We start from the raw sequence: 25,000 nt of genomic DNA, 5'->3' as shown, positions 1-25,000 counted from the left end.
ATGAATCATGACAAGATATATCGAAATTGTCTAGCTTATGTCTCGTTAGAAGATACACTTAACAACATCTAACATAAGTGCTGTTAGACCAATGATAACTTTCGATTCAAGGAATGATTAGAATTTGTTCTCGTATTATAATGAAAGAAAGAAAGAAAGAAAGAGAGAGGTACATGTATACATGTGTGTATGTATGTATGTATGTATGTGTGTGCGTATTTTTTGTTATCAATATAGAAAGCATAAATGCCAGGAAATCAAAGTTGAACCGTTTAACCGAAGAAAGATCGACATTTTTGTCGAGCAATACGATCGAATGATTTTTCTCTCTCTTTTATTTAATACATTTTTCTTGACAATAATCCAAAGATCGTTAAGAAGTAACCATAGAATTTCTATGATACTTTGAGATTATCATTTTCAGACGATTCCATCTACACAAATGGAAAGATTTATGGGTCCAGTATGACCAGTATTAATTCATAAATGTAAATGGTATTCCTATGAAACGTTCGAATTCGCAAATCCTAAGATTTATTAATGCTGGTTAAAAGTGCATGCCATATAAGCGCCTGCACATACACACACATATACACGTACGTGTAACCGTTCACATAAATAAAAATTATAATAAACGTATAGAAATTCTTAACACAATAATATATCAATTATTTTGGTAACAATAATTAAATTTCTCTTTCTTTCTCTCTCTCTTTCTCTCTTTTTCTTTCTATTGTTTATAAAAAAATTAATACATCAATAACAGACAATAAGAATCGATTAATGTCCCAAAGTGTAAGTCGTGGATTGTGTTAGTAACGATAGGATAGTTAGGATTGGGCTTCCATCGTGGCATTAATAATTCAAATTAAGCCTTTTAACGTGGATTACAGGTAACGCAACGTCGAATGTTCGAACGGTCGAACGGTCGAACCATCCGGCCGTTTCGTTGCGTTTGAGACCACGTTTTGTCCCCTTTCAGGGTCGATCGTTGTTACTCTCATACTCATATTCGCTACGTTACAAAATTTGAATTCTCAAATAATAAATAAATCTTCTCGATAAAAAAAAAAAAAAAAAAAGAAAAAAAAAAGAAGAAGAAAAATGTCAAGATAGGACGTTAAGATTAAACGAAAGAAATAAATCGATAGGAACTTGACTTGTCAAAAAAGTTCTTAACAAGATTTGAGAAAAAAAAAAATCTATGTCCAATGTATAAATTAAAAAGTACAAATCGGCAAAAACTTTCCAAGCAATCCTCCTCCTCCTCCTCCTCCTCTTCCTCCAATGGCATGAGCGAGTATCGGCTTGCACAGAAAGTTCCTACCGAATTGAATAAAAATCTAAATCGGCACGAACGCGAACTTTCTAGGCACACTACCCAACATACACACAACATCTCTCATACTCGCTAATAAGAAAAAAAAATAGAATTAATAATAACAAGAATAATTTTGGGCTGGATGATAGCGTAGTGACGTCAGGTAAGAACATCAGCAAGTTGAGAAGGAGTCATGAAGAAGAAGAAGAAGAAGAGAAGAAGAAGAAGAAGAAGAAGAAGAAGAAGAAGAAAAAGGAGGAGGAGGAGGAGGAGGAGGAGGAGGAGAAGGCCGTTGGTAGAGGAGAGAAGCTCCCCAGAGAAGGAGGGTGGAAGGGTAGGAGGAGGAGGAGGAGGAGGTGGAGGAGAAGGAGGAGGCACACGGGTTCGCTTTTGCCTGAGTGTACCCGTTCGTTCACCCTAGCGGGGGCACCAACCTGGCTTTACTTCAGTTACACGCCGAGAGAGTCGGCGCTGTATATAGCTATATCATACATTCTCGCGTGTACTTACACCTAGTATAGGTGGGTATACTGAGTGTACAGAGAGTGTCCCGCTCGAGCATGATGCGGTTCCACGGCCCTTTGCCAGCGAGGCGGGTTACCGACTTGCCCCGTTCTCCAAAGAGAAAGATGAAGACGACGTTCAAGAGAGTGTAGAATAAAGACAGAAAGAGATAGATAGTAAGAAAGAGAAAGAGAGAAAGAGAGAAAGAGAAAGAAAGAAAGAGAGAGAGAGAGAGAGAGAGAGAGAGAGAGAGAGAGAGAGAGTAGGTCCCTTGGCTTCGATCGGGCAGAACGGAACGCGAGCTGCACTTCGCGAGAAGATCGATACCGGTACGAAGATGTATTCTTTCATCGAGTATGTCAAACCAAACCACTAGAGTAGTCAAGTTCCAGTACTGATTATCCTATGTGTTCAATTGTACGAATGAAAGAGAGAACGATAGAGAAAGAGAAAGAGAGAAAGAGAGAGAGAGTATATACGAGACAAGGTTGTTATTTGATGTTAGGAAATGAACGTGTGTTCTCGTGTCATGATAGAAGTAGAATCATTATGATCAACGTTCTCGTAATATACATGTAAATGCAATTTTGTTAATATATATATATATATATATATATATATATACATGTATATATGTGTGTGTATGTGTGTATAGAAATATATGCTGGTAACATTGTAACGATGAGACGTTTCTATCGGGACGGGTTCTTGACCTAACACGATTCACATATCCGAAATGCTGATCACTCGGAAACATAGACTAGCTTACTCGATATTTCTGAGGTCGTTGTTACCACGCGAATGAATTTACGCAGTTCTCACGAATTACTTTTTCTTTTAATCCTTGCTAATGAACGAATTTATTTTCATATAAAGAAATAATATATATATGTATATATTATTGTTATATTTTTAATATAGTATTGTATAGTTTAATAAAATATAGTTATATATTAATCAATATATAATTTATATATATATATATATATATTTATTCTTTATGTATAAATTTAAAAACAAAATATAAACAAAATAGAATAATATTAATCTTAATTATGTACACACCGTATAGATGAAGTTTTATTAACGGATATATTAAATGCGTTAGTTCGATTAAAGATAAATAGTTAACTTTCCTTTTCTTTTAGTTCATTTTTCGTTTTCTATTCCTATTACGTTAATTATTCTTCCTAGATAGAAATTAAACGGGACGTAAGCTAAAAGAGCCGATCAGTCGCGTTAATCAGGAAATGCAATATCTTAATTAAGTATAACGAGGAGTATGCGCGTTGACACTGTTGACCACTCTTATGGACACAGGATCTGTCACTGTGTCCGTTGGACTAGATCTTTGAGGTTGATGAGGATAGCTCACTTCCATGTCTATTTCATCTAATTCTTCTTCTTCTTCTTCATGGGTGTCCGACTCTTCCTCCTCCTCCCCGTCACCCTCTTCCTCTTCTTCTTCTTCTTCTTCTTCCTCTGATCCTCTAAACTGCATGTACCAAATAATTATCATGATTATCAAGAAAAAAAAAGAAAATAAATAAATAAACAAGACAACATATTTGTTTGTTTTTGTGATCTTTTTGTAATATAATGTAAATGATTAAATTTAAAAATATAATCAATTTTTGTTTCATTCCTATCTTTTCTACTGTCGGTAAGTTGCCCCTATATGATGACAACTGTTCATACTTTTGGGATAACTGGTTATCTACTTATATTGTTACAAATAATTTTATATATAACTTATGATTTTTTACTAAACTTCGAAATAGTATAATAATAAAATCAATGATAAAATATTCAAGTCACTAAAAATAGATTCCTCCATTTTTTACAGTCGGTTAAATATGTCAAAACAAAACATTAAAATAATATTGCAATTCGTTGGAATAAAACTTATGATCATTATTATTAAAAACTAATCAAATAAATTATAAATATAGAAGAAATAATAAATATTAATATTTAAATAGCATGTAGAAAACTAGAATGATATTTTACAAGTTAACTAAGTATATGTTATGGGAAAATAAAGTGAGGTTAACTTACATCACTGACAGTTTTCCCGATCGGTATATGATCGTATCCTTGAACACGGACATGTTCTCTCTGAAAAAAAATCATTAATTCAGAATACAAAATTATACAATATAACAAACGAAATGAAATTATCTCAATTTACCCATGCTTGATGTTCTGCTTCCAAGGCAGCTACTTCAGATTCCTCGTCAATGGGACTGTCAGCATCAAACCATAAAGGATCCGTTGCTCTTGGTCTTAAACTCGGCCACAATGGTATAATCGACATTACGAATGATTTTAATTTTAACCAAAGATAACTAAAATAACGAAGGATAAATTCTGTTCCGATACTTTTTACAAAACTTTTCAATTGAATCACACGATAAACAATGTCAACTAATCGATATATCGTTGTACGCTCGTGGCGCCACTATTAATTTGCGGGAAAAAAAGAAAACGGAAGAAACTGTAATCTAACGTTATCTAACGGTACTGTCGGTAACTAAAGGGTTATATCGATATATACATATATACAATATAACTTATTTCATATATTTATTATTGTAAACAAATAAAATAACATAAGTGATTACCGAATAAAAGATATTTTCTATGAAATAAATTCATTTCAATTGTAATGCAAATAAATAAAAGTTTACTTATTGTTAGTCGACAAACAAAATTCCGTTCAAAATATTTGAAAACTATCACCATCTATCGTCAAATCGAAACATCATTATAATATTATGTCACGTGCTTGCACTTGCAATTGAAGTCATAGTGCACGTTCTCTTTCCCTCTCTTCTTTCTCTCTTTCTCGCTTTCTCATTCTCTCTCTCTCTGTCTGTGACTGGTTTTTCCTTCAGAATCAGAACGATGGCGACGAGGAATGGATCAACTAACAGTTTGTTAGGGGATCTGCGAGTGCCTGTGCTAGGGCGTTAAGTCGCTTTTAAACACGAGTTCGCAGATCCGAGTTGGACACGAAGCCGAACAGTCGAACGAAGTGATTGTAACTTTTCGCGTGTTTAAAGAAAATCCCGTTGCTATCTAAAAAACGAACGAAAGAAATAACCTATAATATTCTCTCGATTTCACTAATTGAAAGGGAAAAGAAAAAGGGAGAAACAAAAAAATAAGAAAAACGGTGAGTAACGAGGATTAAGTAAAAAAAAAAGTACAATATATTTTCTATACGTTCTGACCTTAAAAAAAATCAATATAGATAAATAGATAGATTTTTATCTTTCTCTCTCTCTCTCTCTCCCACTCTCTTTCTCTTTTACTCTTACTCTAATTATCTGTCTCTGTCTTTCTAATAGTAGTCAGTAAAGCTGAATTTATTTCGTAACAAGATACCTCGCTGTTCTTCTTTTTAACAAACGTATTAGTCACGTAATACGTTCTGGACGTTAATTTCTTTTCTAAAATCAAATTCTCATTAATGTTTCTTTTATAAAATCATTGCATATGGTATCGCGGAGTTGTCACATTTTCCCTGCATCCTCGAGCACATGTTTTTGTACATTCATGTGTACTTCTAGTACTCATACGCATACACAATATTTAGGTATATAAATACATTAAATATCTTGGAACATCACGAACTAAAAAAGAAATAAACATCGTACGAATCTTTTGTATTTATTATATAAAAAAAGGATTGAAATGAATGGAATTAATAATAATTGACCTCGTGTACAATAAAAACATAATTGATTACGATGTTATTTAATATTTATTGCGTCTCGAAACAACGTATCCGTAAATAAGAAAGATAAAAAGAGAGAGAGAAAAAAAGCTGAATTGAAAGGAGGTAAACTTATCGTAAAATCTTTATTTTATTATTGTCTCTCCCCACCAGCCCACCCTTCACTTCTATCCCCTCTTTTAAATAAGATTTTTTTCTTTTTACTCACTTCTATTACTGCATTTCTTAAAACTTACAAAGTATTCAATCTCCAAACGCGGTCACTTTCTACACCACCTGACAGAATAACGAAATCTAGATCTTAAATTCTTTACTTTCTTTTTATTTCTTTTGGTAACTATTTCTTATGAAAGAAAAGAACCGTTAAAAATATTCGTGATACTTATTGTAAAAGAAGAAATCGAACAAATCGATAAAGAGGATAATTTTTTGGAACTCCCACCTCACATACTATATCTACTCATGTTAATTTATAACGATTTGCTGTAGTTGAACCAATTGACGCCAATATTGTCCGTCCCCTACCACCAGTAATTTGTATTTCCTAAGTGCACTGAGACCGTTCATCTTTTATATATGCATATATATATATATATATATACCTATACATGTGTATAGTTGAATGTATGTTCAATCTGGTTGATCGATACTCTTAAAACCTACTTTAATATTTTACATATAACTTTGTTTAAATAATAAAATTCATTATCTCTTTTCTATTCCAAAATTCCAACTACTTATAATATTTAATATCAAACAAATAAATTCATATATATATATATAAATACTATCGCTAATGATGAACTGCCTCTAACTCATTAATGGATTTTAATTCCTAATAAAAACGATTAATAATTCTTAATAAATCCATATCTTAAATTTTTCTTGGGAAAGTTCTTATTATCAACTTTCTCTCTTTATCCTTTGCCGTTCTCGTTCATACTTATACTCACGAGGGAATATTGGAATTTCAATATTAGAGATTCCTGTTGCGTGACAAATTACGATCGAGTTCTTTCGAAGGTCCTTGGTGAAGTCCTTTTCCTCCTTCCTTGTACTTTCCCCTTCCTGTCCTATCTTGGCTCCTTTTGAGGTTACGTTTCCACGTTTAATGACTCTCCTTCTTCTTCAATAATTTGAAGATTTCTTTCCTAAAAAAATAATATAAATATGAATTATTTGATTTATCCAAATGGTATGCATTTGTGCATGTTCATTGAATATTTTTCCAAAATTATTTACGAACTTGACTTTATATTACGATTATCATTTATCCAGAACACATAAATCAATATACGTTTATATTAATACTAATTATCTTTCCATAATTATGATTACAATATTATTTACATTAAGTACAGATGAATATGTATCATCTATTTGTTTATTTGACACTGAAAAGTAGTTTATTTTAAATGGGTATTTTTTATTTTTTTGATATACCTAAAACAATATTTGCATAAAGACTACTTTTTCCTGTTTTCATTTTTGTTAACCACCAAACGATTCATTTATCAATGATTTCGATCTTCTGTGGTTTCCGGGACGAAACTATTATTGGCTCTGATAAAACAAATCTATTCTAAATAAATATTTTATAATCATAATCCTTCACACATAAATATACAATTCATTATTAGATAATTTATAAATGTTTTATCATTAATATTATATTTAAATCTAATAGTTTCTATTCATATAACTAGAAAAGTAATTGAAATAATAATTTAATATTTATTATGAAATTAACATAAATTCAAAGAAACAATTCACTTATTAATGTATTTTAGCATTGGTAACAAATTAATAAAACGGAGAAAATAAATATTTCATAAATTGGACACCATTTTATAATGGAAATATTAAATATTTGTGTGTGAATTACTCCAATTAAATGATAATTATTGGTTTAATAATTAAAGTATAAAATAATGAATGATAAAAGCATTTATAAATTATCTTGGTAATTATCTCAAGAAATATATATATATACATACTCTTATGGTTATCGAATCGAGGTATGTACACCTAATTATCACCGGTGACTTTCTTCGATTTTCCTTTTTAACTTTAATTAATGTCAAGAAAACGTTTATAGAACAATAGAACTTTTGTTGTCGCTTTATTTTATCATTCATAACCTAAAAAGATTTATTTTCATTATTCCAATTAAAAAAATCGAACAATTTTTATGTATTACGATTAGATGATTGGTTAATCATTAACAATTGAAATTGGAGCGGGAAATTTGAATGCATTAGTATCAGTCTGTTTGAATAATTTCTAACTCTTTTGTTCTTTTTCAATAAACAATTTATCGAACGCTTACACTTCGCAAAAGGCTGGTCAATGATAATTATATTTGTAAACGTAAACGTGATCGTGTATGAAACAATATATCGTATGACGTTTAATCAATGGATAAAACAGAGTGAGAGAAAGAGGGAAAAAGAAAATAAAACAAAAGTAGGCGTTATCTTACTTGGCATCGATTTAAAAAACTCTATTTGTATTAATTTTTATATTTTCTAAATAAAAGTAAGTTTGAGATCGAAAAACAAAATTTCAACATTTTTCAAACTATATCGATAATATTAAGACTCGTCATTTTTGTTTAAGTTAATCATTTTCTTTTATCTTTTAATTATTTTTGCACGTTTTGTAATAATTCATTCCGAATGATAATTTGTCGGAAATAAATTCACGCCACTTTTAGTTCTTTTTTCGTTAGAAACGATTAAACAAAAATGTTCGTATTTAAAAAAAAAAAAAAGAACGTCAGAATAATTAGGTCTCAAAATATTACGTGTCTTCTTTTAAGTTATACACATTGATATGTACGTGTGTTTATTTATCGTATCTTCTTAGATAACAATAAACTATTAAACAATGGTATCATTGACAAAAAAAAAAAGAATTTAAAAACAGTTTACTTATTTATACAATGTATCGTAGGATTGATAAAAAGAAACGAAATAAAACATATACGCGTTTTCAATTTTATTTATTTTAGCTCGAATATTTTAATATATTTAATTCAAATGAGATATTAATAAATCGTCATTCATATTTAACTCTTTCACCGCACGTATATTATTTCTTTTTAATCATGCTACTCATACTAACTACTTTCATTCGAAGATAAAATTATACAAACTTACTAGAATTTATTCCAAATATTGCATTTCGTTTGACAAATCAGTTTAATTGTTTATCTCTATATTTCCTTCTCTCTCTCTTTCCTTTTTTCTCATTTTGTTTCTTTTCTTTTTTTTTTCTTTTTACTCCGAGGAGATTAATTACGAAAAAACCATATCTTATGCTGATAAAAGAAGCAATAATACAAATATAAAAATGATAAATAGAAAAAAAAATTACAAACAAAACTTGTACATTACTTTGTATTATCTATATTTAAAAAAACAAAAAGATGATAAATCCAACTGTAATTACATAGATTTAATGCGAATTCAACGTAGTTTATTCTCCAATGTTGCAATCACGTTTTGAGTGATACTTAAGGTAATATTCTCTCTCTCTTTTTCCCTATATTTTTTTCTTTCTCTTTCATTTTCATTATATATATATATATATATATGTATATCTCTTTCTCACTTTAGCATTAGAATGGAATGTTCGCTCTTACATCCGTGTAAGAAGAAAAAAAAAAGGGGGAAAAAAAAATAAACACGACGTCGATCCTATCATCCGTAGATCTCCTTTAGAAAGTTTTTGCCGAGTTTGTTTTTTATCGTGGTAGTTCGTTCTGCTTGCACGATCGCACGCGAGTCATGAACCGTTCTTTCTATCTTAAAACTCCATTTACGAATATAAGTCCACAATCAAGTTGGCTATTTGTTGTCTGAGAGAGAAACGATTTTTTTTTTCCTTATTTCATTTTTCTGTTGTTGCTGTTTTCCTTCTTTTTATATTTCTTGCTTGTAGGTAGAGCTATTATAAACGTTAGAAACTATTTTGATGGTCTTATAAACCGTTACTTATTGTCATTTACAACGGGGGAGTGGTTTAACCGAGGAATAATTTCAAAAATAAGTAAAATAAATTATAATCAAATTAATTTTTTCCTTATTTCTTTCTTTTTATAGATATTTGACGATTAAAAGAATTAAAGATGAATTCCTCGCACACAGCTCATATGTCTCATGGGAGTATGGATCATGGGAGTATGGATCATGCAAGTATGGATCATACAAGTATGGACCATAGTAGTATGGATCATGCAAATATGAATCATGCTGATATGGACCATAGTGGTCACATGCAACACTCAGCAGCTACTACTGATGGTAGCAATAGTATGGGAATGCATGGTATGTCGGTACGTATTTATCACTAATCGCTAATGAGAAATATTCTTTTTCCTTTTTCACAAAGAAAATTCAATTTTTGTGTTCAGATGGTTTTCCATGGCGGCTATTGCGAGACCATACTTTTTGAATCTTGGAAAATAACATCAGTCGGTGGTTTAGTTGGATCCATGATTGGTATAATGATTATGGCTACACTTTACGAAGGTTTAAAGTATTACCGGGAATATCTTTTCTGGAAAACTTATAGTTCCTTACAATATAGAAGCGTTACTGTGCCTCAAGAGAAGAATGTTGTCGCTGAAGATAACAGAGTCGTCCAGTGAGTTCCCAATTTCTATGTATTTGTAATATAAATGTAGATTATGTTATATGTTACGTATTATTATACGACGAACAATATTTATTTAATTAGCTTTTATCCATTTTGCCCTTTCTAGTATGGTCGGTGAGGTAATCCATAAACGGCCGTAAGTAAATATATTTTGACGGCCTGCTAAATTTTGATTTTTTATTTAGTTACAGTTTCTCTCGTGTGATGTCTTTAGTACTATAGCCAATAAATCGCATTACGATGGGCTCTTTCTCTCTCTTTCTTTCTCTTTCCTTCTCTTTAAATAGTAATACCCTTCTTTTGTGACAATACCACCTTCTTCATTAACAATTTATGCACGGTCAATGTCTTGATAAATGTTGTCAATCATCGTTGAGAAAATCTTGTGTGACAATGTAGTCGAATACTATTCTCTTTTATAAATTGTTTTTTCTCATTGTTATTGTTACAACATATTTTCAGCATGACTATTCTTCAACATAGAATTCATTTCTATTTCATATAAAACACGATTGAAGATTTATTATTCAATAAGTTACATATAAGACTTTGATTTCTGTTTATTTTTTTTTTTGCAAGAGCTTCAATGGGTTTATCGATGTATATTATTCATTAATAAATATTTTAAATACTATTTTAAATGTATATGTTGCACAGGCCCACAATGCTGTCATGGATGCATTGTTTCCAAACGTTCCTGCATATTATACAAGTCATCCTTTCATACTTTTTAATGCTGATCTTCATGACATTCAACACCTGGCTCTGTTTCGCCGTAGTTCTTGGTGCTACCATCGGTTACTTTCTTTTTGGATGGAAGAAATCCGTAATTGTGGATGTTACAGAACATTGTCATTAGTAATTAAATATAGTGGCATAATCCGTTATTATTTCTATTGCTCCGTTATGTATATATTATTATGTTGCGTGTATGGTAATTCTTTTTACAAAGAAGAAAATATCCAGAGTTTACAACAAATAGAAGCGTAATACGATTACAATATAGTATGTTTGTGGTTCTATGCAAGAAAAAATCCTTTATCAATACTGAAAGTAAATTGTTGATTTTCAACTAGAATATTTACACAGCTATAACTATTATATACATATATAGAATCACAAATGAACTATGATTGTACAATTATCTTACTTAATTGTATTCTATTGAATACAGCTATGCACATATTCGCTTTTTATGCTGACATCAAGTGGAACTTATTTGTAAAATAGAATTAGAAATATATTTGCGATGACTAAACATACGATAATTTTGCAGAAAGAAAACAAGGAGCTAGAATCTTAATCTTTTTATGTAAAATATATATTATGTATATACATATACATATATATATATATAATATATATTATTGTAAATATTATTAAAAAAAAAGAAAACATTTAAATAAGAAACTTGTGGATTGTATGGAAAATACTTTTTTCAATGCATACCTTTTTCCAATAATCATTTGACTATTTCTATTATTACTTTAATTATTAGATTTGTTTAAGCGACGGAACTTGTAAAAAGACTACTATTTGTTACATTAATAAAAAAAAAAAAAAAAAAAAAAATATTTGTAAAAGGGCATAAGGTATTGTATCGATGAGAACGTATGTATAAAATAACTGCTTTAATGCAGTTTTGTGAGGATTAAAGAGTTATTACTTTAAATTAATTAATTAATTAAATAATAATATAATTTTTAAAGTGTATGAAGTGTATGAAGAAAATTTCCTACAAAAAAAAAGAATATTACAATAAAAGACATCTATTTCATATATTTTTTCAATTAAATAAACATTCATTATAACTGTTCATTCCAAATTTTACTTTAAAAACCTTTTGAATCGTCTAAAAAAGAATTTTTTGTTATTCTATCACGATGGGTAAGTAATATAATAAAAATAAAATAGTAAATTAGTTGTCATTTTTCTTTTTTCTATAAATTAAAAAGTAATATATAGTTTTTGTAATATGGATTTGGATGACAACCAAAGTTATTACTTCATATTTTATTATAAATTTATACGTTTCACATAGAGCTATACAAAAAGCACCAGCATGCATGTCGTGTACATGATTGATTTTAAATTTTTTACTTAAGAACAATTACACAATATATTCGTGTACTTTTCTGCAATAGCGCATAACACATTTTTAAAGCTTTAAAGTAGAATTCTATTGCTTTAAGAACTTATCAGATATGTACACACTCATTCAAAAAGCTTTCTTTTTATCTCGCATATTATCATTATCATTATTATTATTATTATTATTTTCGTAGGAAAATTGTCAAACAGTTAGCGCAAAATATTCTGTACTTCTTATACAAATGTTAATTTTATATGTATACATATACATATAAATGTAGATATTATGTGTATATATACAGGATATCTGAGGTTTCTCTAACCAAATGGTGTTAGCATATTTTATGTATGAAAATAAAAAAATAATAGACACTGCTGTAGGATAGTGAATCTGTTTTAGGTGATTATAAATGTACATTCGAAAACACTGAAAAATGCTTGACTCTTTTACCAAGAAATTTGCATTGATACTCTCTTACAACGATTCGAGTATTTCTGTTACACAAATCAAATACATAATAAATGTTTGCAGCTTTTAAATAAAGCTTTAAATGACCTATGTTTATTTAACATTTTGTTCTAATTTTCGTAGATAAAATACGCTGACACAGCTTAGCTGAAAAAATCTCAGACATTCTGTACACAGATTGATAATTTAAAGGAATATATCATAAATAGAAATATAGTTATCATACTGTTCTTAATTTTATACTGCAATGATAAGGCAAATTTACGTTACGAAGCTTAATTATAATCTTTATATATGTTGTATGTTTTACGTAATAAAACAATTCATTATTATTATCGTTATTATTATAATGATCATTAATTATTATTCTTATTATTAATAGTATTATTACTATATTTATCACAAGCTGATGATGTGTATAACACTTAAAATACTGTCAATAGCTTATGATCTGTGTAAAGCACATTTTGAAATATTATTAATCGTTCTTTCTCTTTGTTTCTTTTTTTTCCCTTTCTTTTTCAATATTCCAGCAATACGTATCTTACACGTTAATTAATTTTTTATAATTTGTATGTAAGATACTCAAATATATACGGAGCACGTACTATAATAATAGCAAATTAAAACTAACAGTCCTGTTAATAAGATTTGTGCAGAAACTTTAATAACATAAATATTTTTCTTGAGAGAACATCTAAAAAATTGTTATATATAACATACAAGAAATATTATACCGTAATATTTGTTCATGGACTTATTTCAAGCTTATTTGAAACATTGGCCTCGTAATTAACAACCGAGTATTGAAGGCTGGGCAAGATTCTCTTCAAATTATTTTGTTAGACCTAGAAGAAAAAGCACGAGAGGTATAAGGAATGCGTGTTTTAAAAACGTATTGAATTTAATTTTAAAAAAATAAAAAAATAATAAATAATAATTTTTGAGAATGTATAATTACCTAGTTAGATATAATTAAAAAGAATCTCAAATATCGAACAAAGTGCTACAAAATGAATTTTTCTATTGTGGAAGAATGTTAAGAAACTAAATAAGTAGATTGTCAATCGATGAAATCAAAGGAAAATAATAATCTCTCTCTTACATTATTTGGTACAATGTCCTTATACATCCTAAATACAGTTTAAACACCATTTTAGGAATTAGTTCAATTTGAGACGCATTATGTTCCTTCCAATTGTAAAGAAACTCTAAAGTGTTCCTTCCAAAAATGTTGATTCGTATCATAAATATTTCTTATCATGTCTATATCTTCATAAGAACCCATTTCAGTTAGCTGGTCACAAATGTAGATCTTTGGGGGAAAATGTTTCATGCATTATTTCATTGAAAAAAACAAAAGAATAATTAACATTTTAATCTTTCACCTACTCGGCACCGGAAACAGGCATACAGCAACTGGAACGTTGTGGAGACAGTTGTTTGGAAAGGTCGACGGTATCTTCAACTATCGGATGTTCTAATCTAGCTTCCAATCGTGCCCATGCAGCAACTGCTGCTGCAAAAGCTGCTTCTACATTAGTAGCATCCTTCGCAGACGTTTCTACCAATGGTGGATCCCCATTTTCAGCGCACCACGCTTTGGCTTCTTCTGTGGTTACTTGTTTCTCCGTTTCCAAAACATCCACCTGGAAAACAACATTTATGGTTAGACAAATGATCCTTTTTTCTTTGATACAATACAAACCTTATTTCCTACAACTATAAATGGAAACGTAGATGCTTCCTCGACATCCGCATAATAAAGAAACTCTGATCTCCACAGAGCTAAATTCTTAAAACTTGTTTTATCATCAACAGCATAAGTTAAAAGACAAATATCAGAACCTCTATAAAACGGAGTTCTCAAAGTCTTAAATCTTTCTTGTCCTGCTGTATCCCATATTTGTAAAGTATAAGATTCGCCATTGATTTCTATATCCTTGTTTAAAAATTCTACACCAATGGTATAAAAATTGTGTTCGTCAAAATGATTGGATACAAATCTATTCATAAGACAAGACTTTCCAACTCCGCCGTCACCCAAAATTACTACTTTCAAAAGCGTTGATCTTGTCGAATTACGATTGTGTATGTTCCCACTTCTGAGCGTATCTACTGTCATTGCATTGTTTCCAGACATTTTACAAATATATTTAAATCTCTTTCTTATCTTTAAATTAGTTTGTATGACGTTGATACAAATTTGTCAAAATATTCAGCGCCTTCTTTTCAGATCAAACCTTTATGACATATCAGATAATTTCCAATAAAAGGAAATGATTTCTAGATATATATTCTATATATCTTAGATAAACGAAATTAGTTAATTCGAACATCCAGGCACACGATAATTTAAAATGATAATTATCTTATTTCTAACACACATAATATTATTAATAATTCGGCATGTTGTTCTTTCGTTATTCATTTAAAAGTGAATAAATAGCATAGTAACACGAACGCATATATACACACACACACATAAAATTTTTCACTTGACGACAAGCATAACCTTCTTTTCGATGGTTTTCAATAATCGATATACAGTAACTATTTGATATATCTCTCTTCGATGCGTATAGATTTATTACGTTTTTATAATACGATCATTTATTTAATAATAATTAATAGTTCAATCACAGAAACCTTTGATATATATAAACCAGCTTGAATCCTTTTTTTGTATGTGTATATTCTATTGCGAATATTAATTATTATACATAAGAAATGTACATTTGTCGTTTCTCAAAGATAGAAATAATTTAATCACAAAAACTCATTAAATAACGTTCGTTAATTCAGATCTTTGTTTCAAAATTTTTGTACCGATAATGAATTATTTTTATATACTATCACTAATCCCGTCCATCTTTAAATAACGCAAAGCATTTGACACTTTGCAGACGACAAAAAGGAACGCCCATGTTGGATTCTCTATGACTAAATCAAATATGGCTGCCTAAGAATTATAAATACTGTTTTTTACCGGTAACTATAGAACTTACAGAAGGACGAATTATTACGAAACTTAAATCTAAACTATGAGAAACTAAATCTAAGCGATATGAAGTTAATTTATTGTAACGAACAATCTGTTTTTTCTTTTCCTTTCCTTTTACTTTTCTTTTCGTTACTTTTTCGTGCAAATCTGTAATATATATCGTACTACTTTAAATCTAGCAAATAACTATTACTATAATGAACGTTAATATTGTAAACTATGATAACAATGAGACAAATAAATTTATACTAAAAATAAATTAGGTCTCTTTTCCATAAGTATTCGTGTATAATTGAATTGAGCGAGCTATTTGAATTTTGCATTAGCGTACATGTGCGTTTGACGTCAATGCGCATGCGCATCGTATTTACAGTACATACCTTACAAATTTTTATATTTATGATAAATAATTGAGATTTTATAATTTGCTTTCTTTAAATAGAAATATTTACTTTATTTTTCTCTAATAAAAGTTCACGCAAGATCAAATAATTAATATTATTGTTTTTTATTTTTACTTAAATATAATATTTATAAAATTTTGTCGAAATGTCAAGTCCTAAGAATTGTTTATTTAAATAATATCGAAATCAATGAAAAATGTATCCAATTTAAATTAAAGTCTTTTAAAGTTTAAAAATATTTGTATTCTTTTATTTCGATAAGCTTTGTTCAACAAGGTGATTTTTTATTGAAAAAATGTAAATGAAAACCCGATCGAAAGTTTTGTTTCTTTATTTTATAATTAATTAATTAAGCCAGAATAAAATGTAAGATCTTCAAGGGTGAGTTGAAAAGTTTTGAGCCGCGACAAACAAATAAACTTTTTATTTTTGTTTTCTTTTAAATAAAATTGAATTTTTAACCGAATAAAAATTGGTTTCTATGTTAAGCTCAAAACTTTTCAACCCACCCACGTAAATTGGTTGACAGATTGTAAGAATAAGTTGGTAACATTGTTCATACTTTTTGGGTATATAACGTTATGAATATTTTAAATAATTGCTTTTCATACAGAATTAACGTATATATTTTTAAAAAAATATTGTTTTTGTATACTTTATTGAATCCAGTGAAAGTAATGATTAAATGAATGGTGAACAAAAAATAGAACTATGCAAGTAGTTCGTTAATTATTCTTTTGATTAATATATTTTCTGTATTTTCGGTGTTTTATATATATATATATATATATACATACACACACATAAAAGGTAAAAAAAATAGAAAATTATAAAAATAATAGTGTCCAAAGATAAAAATAAAGATATTTATATAAATATTTCTCATTTTTATACATAGTGAGATTGCATAACCTAATTTGATATAAAGTTGTTTACATGCAACTCTCTTTAATAATATTTGATATAAATAATGCAATTATGTAATTTATTTTGATATAAAAATACACTACTATTTTAATGAAGTAATAGTAATTATATTTTTATATCATTGATCTTGACTTTTATAAAAGATATTTTATAAACTTGTAGGTAAATTTTATTTGGAAAAATGGCAAATCTTCCACCAAATACCGGGCAACAATATTTTTGGAATTCTGGTGTAACGCAAATGCAAAATGCTGGATATTATTCTATACCACCATCAACTTTTCCTCCGCCAAATTTTAGTCAACCACCACCCAATTTTCCACCAACTAATTTTAATCAACCTCCGCCGTCTTATAATATGCCAGTTCCTGCTGCGATACCAGAGGATAAGTCAGCTAATCAATTTATGTCATTTCATACTGTTCCTCCAACATATCAAGATAATACTGGTGCCACGTATACAGATGATTCGTATTCAAATCAAACAACGATGCAATGTAATAAAACTTATTATCAGTCTTCTTCGTTTTCTCAATCAGAAAGCTTTACTACAGAGAATTTTAATTCCAATTGGAATTCAAGAAATGTATATCCCGATAATTTTAACAATGAATGGAATAGTAATAGCTCGTCAAGTTGGTCAACAATGCAAAATAATCCTACTACGTCTTGGTCCGAAGTTAATAGATTGCAAAAGGATAATCAAATGATTTTGGAAAGTTCACAAAAGAACAAACCGTCCGAATGGAGATACAACAATATGGAATCATCTCGAAGTCATACGAGTAGCAGAAAACGTTCTAAAAGTCCTGAAAATAGATCTAGATCTAGTAGATCACCGCGCAGATCAAGATATGATGATCAAAGAGACAAGTATAAATATAAACGAGATAGATCGAGTTCAAGAGATTATTCGCATGATAATGGAGATTCAAAACGAAGGTGTTCATACAAAAGATATGGCAGTCATGTATCGTCCTCTGAAAGATCTTATGCAAGTAGTAGAAGCAGAAGAAGATCAAGATCTCCGGAGTATCGATCCTCAAAAACAATTAGTCCAAATAGTAGTAGTTCGATGTTAAAATCAAAATGTCCAACTGAACGAGAGTTATTACTAGAAAAATATAGGTAAGTAAATAGTAATCAAATCTATATAAATATGAGAAAGAATAAATGTATATATAAGTTTATTTAAATAGGCGGAATTACTGCGCGACCAGCAAAGATATGGAAAGAAAAATGGATGAATTGTCGGCGATGGGTCCAGAAGGTATAATGGAAAACGAACGTAAAATTTGGACCCGTACTGCACCAGCTGACTTGTATTATACGAGAGATGAAATTAATCCGAAGATAATGATAGGTACGCAGAAGTTGCGTGATTTATGCGATCTGTTTAAAGATATACTTATAGAAAGAGCAGCTGTGGCACGAGCACTACAAGTATGTTAAATAGATTATTATTAAATGTAATCAAGATAAATCATCTTTAACTTATATTATTATTTTTGAAGCCTCCATATGAGCCACCACCAAGAAAAACTAAAGCTCGTTTGTGCAAGCATAAATCAGAAGCTTGTAGCAGTTCATCATCGGACAGTGATAGTTCTATGGATGAGGATGACAGAACAATGGAAGAATTAATGACCAAGAAACAACATCCTCAAAGATTACATCCTGAAATGTGGTTTAATGATCCTGGAGAGGTAACGTTTAATGAATAGTATCAATGAAAATTAAAATAATGGTTTTTTTATCATTGTTATCATTTCTATTTATACGAAAAACTTTGCATTGTTATATAGATGAATGATGGACCATTGTGTAGGTGCAGTGCCAAATCACGAAGATCTGGTATAAGACACGGAATTTATGCGGGCGAAGGTGCAATAAATAAATGCAATATTAATTCAAATAATGCTGATAAATTGTATCACTATAGAATAACAATCAGTCCTCCGACTAATTTTCTTACCAAAACGCCAACAATTATCAAGCACGACGAGCATGAATTTATATTTGAAGGATTTTCTATGTTATCACACTTTCCTCTTGTTAAATTGCCAACGTGCAAAGTAATAAGATTTAACATAGAATACACAATTCTTTATATAGATGAAAAGCTGCCCGAAAACTTTACTATACAAGAGTTAGATTATTTTCGTAAGTATATTGTATCGTAATATCTGTAATTACAAAGATTCATTTAATATTATTGTCATAATGTACATCTTTTATTTTTATTTTATTTTTATTTTATTTTTTTTTTAGAAACATATTTATTCAGAGAAATATTAGAACTTGTAGATTTCGATTTACAAGCTGCCCAAGATAAATCTGGTTGTGGACAATTTCACTTTATGCCAAGATTTGTACGTGACTTAGCAGATAACGGACAAGAAATTTTATCAATGAATGAGGTTTTAAACTATTTAATAAAAAGTAGTACTCTTTTAATAGAACCAGAAGATCTACCTAGATTAATTGAAATGCCACAATATAAGTGGCAAAATTTTGCTGATGAAGTTAAAGGGATGGTTGTAACGTATCCTGGAAAGAAACCTTGTAGCGTTCGCGTTGATCAACTGGATAGAAATCAAGTTGATCAACCACCAGGAGTTATTGCTTATCCTGAAATTGTACATTTTGGTATAAGACCGCCGCAGCTTAGTTATGCTGGAAATGCAGAGTAAGTTTATTTACTTGATGAATTATTTTTCTAATCATTTTATTAACATCTCTTTTTATTATTCGTCTACTATTTATTTCTCTATTTTAGTTATCAAAAAGCATGGAGAGATTACGTCAAATTTCGTCATTTGTTAGTTAATATGCCTAAACCATCTTTCGAGGATAAGAGAAAACTCGAAGCAAAAGAAAATAAATTGCAAGAATTGAGAACGCAGAGTAAAATGAAACGTAATGTTACAGTCGATGTAAGCTCAGAAGGATTTTATAGAACAGGCATTATGTGTGATATAGTACAACACGCAATGTTAATACCCGTACTTGTATGTCACTTAAGATTTCATAAATCTTTGGATAATCTAGAACGTACATTGGGTTATGAATTTAACAACAGATACCTTCTTCAACTTGCATTAACGCATCCCAGTTATCGAGAAAACTTTGGCACAAATCCAGATCACGCTAGAAATTCATTAACTAATTGTGGAATAAGACAGCCAGAATATGGTGATCGTCGAATACATTACATGAATACACGTAAACGGGGTATAAATACGTTAATTAACATAATGTCAAGATTTGGAGCTAGGCGAGAAACAGAATCTTCCATAGCTCATAACGAAAGATTAGAATTTCTTGGAGATGCAGTCGTCGAATTTCTCACATCCATTCATCTTTTTCACATGTTTCCTGATTTAGAGGAAGGTGGATTAGCTACGTACAGAGCAGCAATTGTACAGAATCAGCACCTTGCTGTTTTGGCAAAAAAACTTAATTTAGAGGAATATATGCTTTACGCGCATGGAAGCGATTTATGCCATGATTTAGAATTAAGACATGCAATGGCGAACTGTTTTGAAGCACTTATGGGTTCATTATTCCTTGATGGAGGAATAGAAGTAGCGGATAGAATTTTTGGTGAAACTCTCTTTAAAGATGAGGAAGATCTTGCCAAAATTTGGGTTAATTATCCTAAACATCCTTTACAGGAGCAAGAACCGACAGGTGATAGACAATGGATTCCAAGCTTTGAATTACTACAGGTATAATAAAATAATAAATGTATATAAAACAATTGTGTATTATGTACTAATTATTAATAAGAATTATTTATGTTATTAGAAACTAACAAAGTTTGAAGAATCCATTGGTATAGAATTCAGTCATATTCGCCTTTTAGCAAGAGCATTTACTGATCGTAGTATCGGATATACTAATTTAACGCTTGGTTCAAATCAACGTTTAGAATTTTTAGGAGATACAGTCCTTCAACTTATAGTTTCAGAATACTTGTATAAATTTTTTCCCGAACATCATGAAGGACATTTATCTGTAAGTATTTTATACATTTATCTATTTAAACTTATTCAGCGACTCATTAATTATTTAGAAAATTATTTTTAATAGTTACTAAGAAGTTCACTTGTAAATAACAAAACGCAAGCAGTTGTGTGTGATGATTTAGGAATGACTAAATATGCTCTTTACGGAAATCCAAAAGCAGAGTTGAAAACTAAAGATCGAGCAGATTTATTAGAAGCTTTCTTAGGGGCCTTGTACGTTGACAAAGGTTTAGAATATTGTCATGTTTTCTGTGATGTCTGCTTCTTCCCACGACTACAAGATTTTATTATGAATCAAGATTGGAATGATCCTAAGAGCAAATTACAACAATGTTGTTTAACTTTGAGAACGATGGACGGTGGCGAGCCAGATATACCAGTATACAAGTAAGTACAAATTAATACAAAGGACTTAAACTCTAATTTTTTCTTCTATTAATTATATTAAAATTTTTACAGAGTAATTGAATGCAAGGGACCAACAAATACAAGAGTTTATACAGTTGCTGTATATTTCCAAGGAAAAAGATTAGCCAAGGCATCAGGACATAGTATTCAAGAAGCAGAAATGAATTCTGCCAAAGAAGCTCTTGAGAAAAGTCAAGGTATTCGAAATGTTACTCTGAATATTTATCTATATCCGTATAAATTATTAGGATACGTCAAATTTTTCTTTTCGTTTTTAGATCTGTTTCCACAGTTAGATCATCAAAAGAGAGTCATAGCAAAAAGTATGAAGATGCAACAATGGCCAAATAAACACAAAATGAAAGATAAATTTACAAGATTTAGTGATAGATCAGACGATTCAGATTCCAGCCAACATCGCAGAAAAAGTAAAACATAAGATCTGTGATATGTTCATTCGCTTTGATCGAAAAAGAAAATTTTATCGTGTTATGATCATGTTTTTATAAAACATTAAAAAAGAATCTACAAAATTCTTATCATTTCATGAAATATTTGAATCGAGCTAACAATTATTGAAAATAATTACAAATATTCTACGTTTATGGGGATCTTCGAATAAGAAAAGTAAATAAAAGGTATGCAAATTTTGATTTTCTTATAGAAGAATTGTATGCATATTAAGTATTAAAAAATATAATCGATGATGTTTATTATATATAAAATATATTGTTGTTATTACTCTATCTTTTACGAGTTTTGAGGAACTTTAACATCATTTCACAACACTGATGCTACTCTCTGAAGTCAACACCATACGGTATTGCAAAGTTGTGATTAATCCAAGTACTAACTATGCTTATGTCGTTTAACTTTTGTGATCGAATGAAAACTAGTTTTTTCAATGAGGTAAGACTATTGACACACAAACAGCTATATATAGAACATATATGAAATATGTATTTATTTAAACAAAATTTATTTATTATTCTCTACCAAAGTGGGACTAGTTTGTTCTATCAAATAATCATTTTCTTTTAATATTTTTCTGCACAGTCTCATATTATCTAAAATAGAATACATATCCCACTTTTTAGATAATAGTGCATGTTGTAGATCAAATAATCCATATTTGAAACATTGTATTTGCGTACAAGTAGCTGTAGAGCGAACTTCCATACCCAGCTCGTGAATTAACGTTTTTAAATATTGTTCGTACTCATTGATACAAACAATTTCTAAAAATAATATATATGTAATTAAATCTTATTTGATTAATAATATGCATGCGATATAAGAGTTTGTTTAATTATTATAATTTAATAATTTAATCTTACCAAGCGTAAATTCTGGAGGTTGGAAATCTACACATTTTATTTCATATAATACAGGAATTCTAGAATCAGCTGGCCTAATCAAACCTTGTACCGCTAATTCATATGCTTCTTGACTTTGGATATCGACTCCACATAATCTGAAATATTTATTCAAATCATATATTAATTATATTGTTCACATCCCCGACATTTCTCTTTAGAGTCAACAGTACATGGTATTCCACGATGGTCATCTATCCGAATACTATGTCCATCGTTGTTTAACTTTAGTGATCAAATGAGAACTAGTTTTTGCAATGAGGAGAAGTTATTAATGTATTAATTATATATAAATATACAAATGACTACTTACTCGAACATTTTCTTTTGATGAGAAGATTGCATCGAGGCACATATTTTATCAATGTGAAATCTTTTTACATGCTCGTACGTAGATTTTTCAACTATTTTACCAGTTTTAAATTGATTAACAGTTGCCTGTCCTAAGATACCTTTGAGTCTGTAAAACCGTGCTGGTTTTGATTCTCTAATTTTGTGAATCAACGAATTACCACTGTTGATACCGCATATTAAAACACCACAACTATCTGGCTTTAAAAGATTAGCTGTAGAAAATGTAATATCTCTTTCTTGATAACGTGGTCCTACAACTAATGGATGGTCTGCATAATTAGGACGAACAGTAACATTCATATTTTCATTTGTATTTCCTTCGATCACAACGTAATCAGTAGGCGGTCTAACATTCATTTCATTTAAGTCTATAAAAAAAAGTATTATTTTTCGTAAATAAATGAAATAATTGGAGTTAGATTTGTAATTAATATTATATTTACCTTTACATATATTTTGTAATATAGTTTCTCGTACATTTAAAAAATGTATTAATGCTGGTTTATATATAACAAATATACCATTCAATAAATTATAACCTATGCTTGCTTTGCATGCTAATTGCTGTGTGATAGGTCTCATAGACATTATTTTAAATCGTAATATTAATTATGTTCTATTATAAATATCTTTTTAATAATTAACGTGTGTTAATTATTCTTGCAATAATAACCAAATAAATGTTTATAAATTTAAGATTATGATTCTCTTTAATACCTAAATTTAATACCTGATGTCGCTAGTTTCGAAGTGGGGAATCAGGACGGTAGGCAAAGATTATCCAGAGAATTTATATATACTTTTCGAATTTGCCGACAAAAAAATATAACATTTATTATTATTAATAACGAATACACTTTTGAACGCCATATATAAGACTGATATCTCTCGAATATATAAATATCTCGATATATAAATATCTCGATATATAAAAATCTTGATTCGAATGGTTCCCGTATATGGAGGAAAGGCGCTAGTATACCGCCTCGGTATACTACGCGCGTACATAATTTCTAATCAAGGTTAGTAAGTGCACCTTTTGGTTAACCGGCCTTCAAATCAATTAAGTATGTTGAAATTTTATTTTCAAAATATAATAATTTTTAATTTATATATTAAAAAATACTTTAAACTTTTTGTTCTACACTTTTTGACGAGGTTTGAAAAGTTTAGACAAGTTGATATACAGAAATAAATGTAATTCAAATAATCTTGCTTAATTCGTTATTTTTCTTTTTTCTTTTTCTTAGGTGTTCCTATTAATAGTCGGTGGTTTGCCACAAAGATGTCTAAATATCTTAAAGAGTTTCCTGACGTAGATATCGATACAGGAATATTTAAATATATGTTATTGAAGCTTGTTGATAAAAGCGCCAATGACAGCAAAACAATTGTTAGAGGTTATATCAGTGCAGCATGGCACGGTAAGTAATTTCACTACTGTATTTGCTAATTGCATATTCATCCATCAACATAATAAAATGTTAACGTCATAAATGATAATTAAATATTACAATGTGGTTTTGATAACGGTCATAATATATATATATGGGGGATTTTATGTATCGTAGAATCATTCATATATGATCTTAAGTTTATTTATTTATTACTTACTTTGTTTATACTTCTGTTCGCGACGTATACTTCTTATTTATTTCATGGATGAAAATAAAAACCATAGTTACACAGCAAATTATACATTTGTAT

The 25,000-nt window shown here is 29.5% G+C and overlaps 6 protein-coding genes and 1 long non-coding RNA gene across 11 annotated transcripts; 3 read left to right on the top strand and 4 right to left on the bottom strand.

Moving 5' to 3' along the window:
• Positions 1–2,878: 2,878 nt before the first annotated feature.
• Positions 2,879–4,319, bottom strand: LOC106786174 (anaphase-promoting complex subunit 15). Its single transcript, XM_014747284.1, has 3 exons — positions 4,017–4,319; positions 3,884–3,943; positions 2,879–3,320 (listed from the first exon to the last, which is right to left on the bottom strand). The coding sequence occupies exons 1-3, from the start codon at positions 4,140–4,142 to the stop codon at positions 3,090–3,092; spliced, it is 417 nt and encodes a 138-aa protein (XP_014602770.1). The 5' UTR covers positions 4,143–4,319; the 3' UTR covers positions 2,879–3,089.
• A 367-nt stretch (positions 4,320–4,686) lies between these two features.
• LOC106786202 lies at positions 4,687–7,702 on the bottom strand. The gene is made up of 3 exons (XR_001381624.1): positions 7,565–7,702; positions 6,521–6,718; positions 4,687–4,906 (listed from the first exon to the last, which is right to left on the bottom strand). It is a non-coding gene; the product is annotated as an uncharacterized LOC106786202 (long non-coding RNA).
• LOC106786201 (high affinity copper uptake protein 1) lies at positions 4,723–11,513 on the top strand. Of its 3 annotated transcripts, none has more exons than XM_014747339.1 (5): positions 4,723–5,003; positions 9,674–9,898; positions 9,985–10,217; positions 10,336–10,365; positions 10,887–11,513. In XM_014747339.1, the coding sequence occupies exons 2-5, from the start codon at positions 9,821–9,823 to the stop codon at positions 11,086–11,088; spliced, it is 543 nt and encodes a 180-aa protein (XP_014602825.1). In that variant the 5' UTR covers positions 4,723–5,003; positions 9,674–9,820; the 3' UTR covers positions 11,089–11,513. The 3 variants fall into 3 exon arrangements, with proteins under 3 accessions (XP_014602825.1, XP_014602823.1, XP_014602824.1); XM_014747337.1 differs by having other exon boundaries at positions 9,674–9,906; XM_014747338.1 differs by lacking the exon at positions 10,336–10,365 and having other exon boundaries at positions 9,674–9,906.
• A 720-nt stretch (positions 11,514–12,233) lies between these two features.
• On the bottom strand, positions 12,234–15,740 carry LOC106786204 (ras-related protein Rab-9A). Of its 3 annotated transcripts, none has more exons than XM_014747343.1 (4): positions 14,498–15,740; positions 14,178–14,438; positions 13,895–14,104; positions 12,234–13,637 (listed from the first exon to the last, which is right to left on the bottom strand). In XM_014747343.1, the coding sequence occupies exons 1-2, from the start codon at positions 14,930–14,932 to the stop codon at positions 14,178–14,180; spliced, it is 696 nt and encodes a 231-aa protein (XP_014602829.1). In that variant the 5' UTR covers positions 14,933–15,740; the 3' UTR covers positions 12,234–13,637; positions 13,895–14,104. The 3 variants fall into 3 exon arrangements, with proteins under 3 accessions (XP_014602829.1, XP_014602828.1, XP_014602827.1); XM_014747342.1 differs by having other exon boundaries at positions 13,751–14,104; positions 14,182–14,438; positions 14,498–15,739; XM_014747341.1 differs by having other exon boundaries at positions 14,182–14,438; positions 14,498–15,739.
• A 1,234-nt stretch (positions 15,741–16,974) lies between these two features.
• LOC106786192 (ribonuclease 3) lies at positions 16,975–22,332 on the top strand. Its single transcript, XM_014747324.1, has 11 exons — positions 16,975–17,007; positions 17,287–18,252; positions 18,324–18,567; positions 18,639–18,830; positions 18,930–19,287; positions 19,396–19,813; positions 19,904–20,855; positions 20,935–21,144; positions 21,220–21,542; positions 21,615–21,760; positions 21,842–22,332. The coding sequence occupies exons 2-11, from the start codon at positions 17,306–17,308 to the stop codon at positions 22,000–22,002; spliced, it is 3,951 nt and encodes a 1,316-aa protein (XP_014602810.1). The 5' UTR covers positions 16,975–17,007; positions 17,287–17,305; the 3' UTR covers positions 22,003–22,332.
• Positions 22,333–22,503: 171 nt separating this feature from the next.
• On the bottom strand, positions 22,504–24,200 carry LOC106786193 (probable tRNA pseudouridine synthase 2). Its single transcript, XM_014747325.1, has 4 exons — positions 23,737–24,200; positions 23,253–23,661; positions 22,901–23,037; positions 22,504–22,801 (listed from the first exon to the last, which is right to left on the bottom strand). Exons 1-4 carry the CDS (start codon positions 23,879–23,881, stop codon positions 22,542–22,544), a joined length of 951 nt encoding a protein of 316 aa, XP_014602811.1. The 5' UTR covers positions 23,882–24,200; the 3' UTR covers positions 22,504–22,541.
• Positions 24,165–24,717, top strand: LOC106786194 (14 kDa phosphohistidine phosphatase-like; the record flags this gene model as incomplete). Its single annotated transcript, XM_014747326.1, is given in 2 exon segments — positions 24,165–24,315; positions 24,544–24,717. Coding segments are annotated over 2 exon segments (250 nt in total), but the record flags the coding sequence as incomplete, so codon positions are not given.
• Positions 24,718–25,000: the final 283 nt, after the last annotated feature.

This window comes from Polistes canadensis, unplaced genomic scaffold, assembly GCF_001313835.1.
Source record: "Polistes canadensis isolate GaletaPanama2010 unplaced genomic scaffold, ASM131383v1 scaffold_67, whole genome shotgun sequence".
Classification (NCBI taxonomy): Eukaryota; Metazoa; Arthropoda; class Insecta; order Hymenoptera; family Vespidae; genus Polistes; species Polistes canadensis.
Note: the sequence above shows the minus strand (reverse complement) of the source record. Positions and strands in the feature narration are given on the sequence as shown.

Bases quoted from the DNA above. Each gene is read 5' to 3' on its own strand.
- LOC106786174 (XM_014747284.1), bottom strand. From the start codon at position 4,142: ATGTCGATTATACCATTGTGGCCGAGTTTAAGACCAAGAGCAACGGAT. The intron at 3,944-4,016 runs GTAAATTGAGAT...ATTTTTTTTCAG, and splicing joins AAGCAGAACATCAAGCATGG to AGAGAACATGTCCGTGTTCA. The intron at 3,321-3,883 runs GTAAGTTAACCT...TGGTACATGCAG, and splicing joins TCGGGAAAACTGTCAGTGAT to TTTAGAGGATCAGAGGAAGA.
- LOC106786201 (XM_014747337.1), top strand. From the start codon at position 9,700: ATGAATTCCTCGCACACAGCTCATATGTCTCATGGGAGTATGGATCAT. The intron at 9,907-9,984 runs GTACGTATTTAT...TTTTGTGTTCAG, and splicing joins TGGGAATGCATGGTATGTCG to ATGGTTTTCCATGGCGGCTA. The intron at 10,218-10,335 runs GTGAGTTCCCAA...TGCCCTTTCTAG, and splicing joins GAAGATAACAGAGTCGTCCA to TATGGTCGGTGAGGTAATCC.
- LOC106786204 (XM_014747342.1), bottom strand. From the start codon at position 14,932: ATGTCTGGAAACAATGCAATGACAGTAGATACGCTCAGAAGTGGGAAC. The intron at 14,439-14,497 runs GTTTGTATTGTA...GTTGTTTTCCAG, and splicing joins TTATAGTTGTAGGAAATAAG to GTGGATGTTTTGGAAACGGA. The intron at 14,105-14,181 runs GTAGGTGAAAGA...TTTCCCCCAAAG, and splicing joins ATGCCTGTTTCCGGTGCCGA to ATCTACATTTGTGACCAGCT.
- LOC106786192 (XM_014747324.1), top strand. From the start codon at position 17,306: ATGGCAAATCTTCCACCAAATACCGGGCAACAATATTTTTGGAATTCT. The intron at 18,568-18,638 runs GTATGTTAAATA...TTATTTTTGAAG, and splicing joins CTGTGGCACGAGCACTACAA to CCTCCATATGAGCCACCACC. The intron at 21,543-21,614 runs GTAAGTACAAAT...AAATTTTTACAG, and splicing joins CCAGATATACCAGTATACAA to AGTAATTGAATGCAAGGGAC.
- LOC106786193 (XM_014747325.1), bottom strand. From the start codon at position 23,881: ATGTCTATGAGACCTATCACACAGCAATTAGCATGCAAAGCAAGCATA. The intron at 23,662-23,736 runs GTAAATATAATA...TTTTTTTTATAG, and splicing joins ATTACAAAATATATGTAAAG to ACTTAAATGAAATGAATGTT. The intron at 23,038-23,252 runs GTAAGTAGTCAT...TAAATATTTCAG, and splicing joins CATCAAAAGAAAATGTTCGA to ATTATGTGGAGTCGATATCC.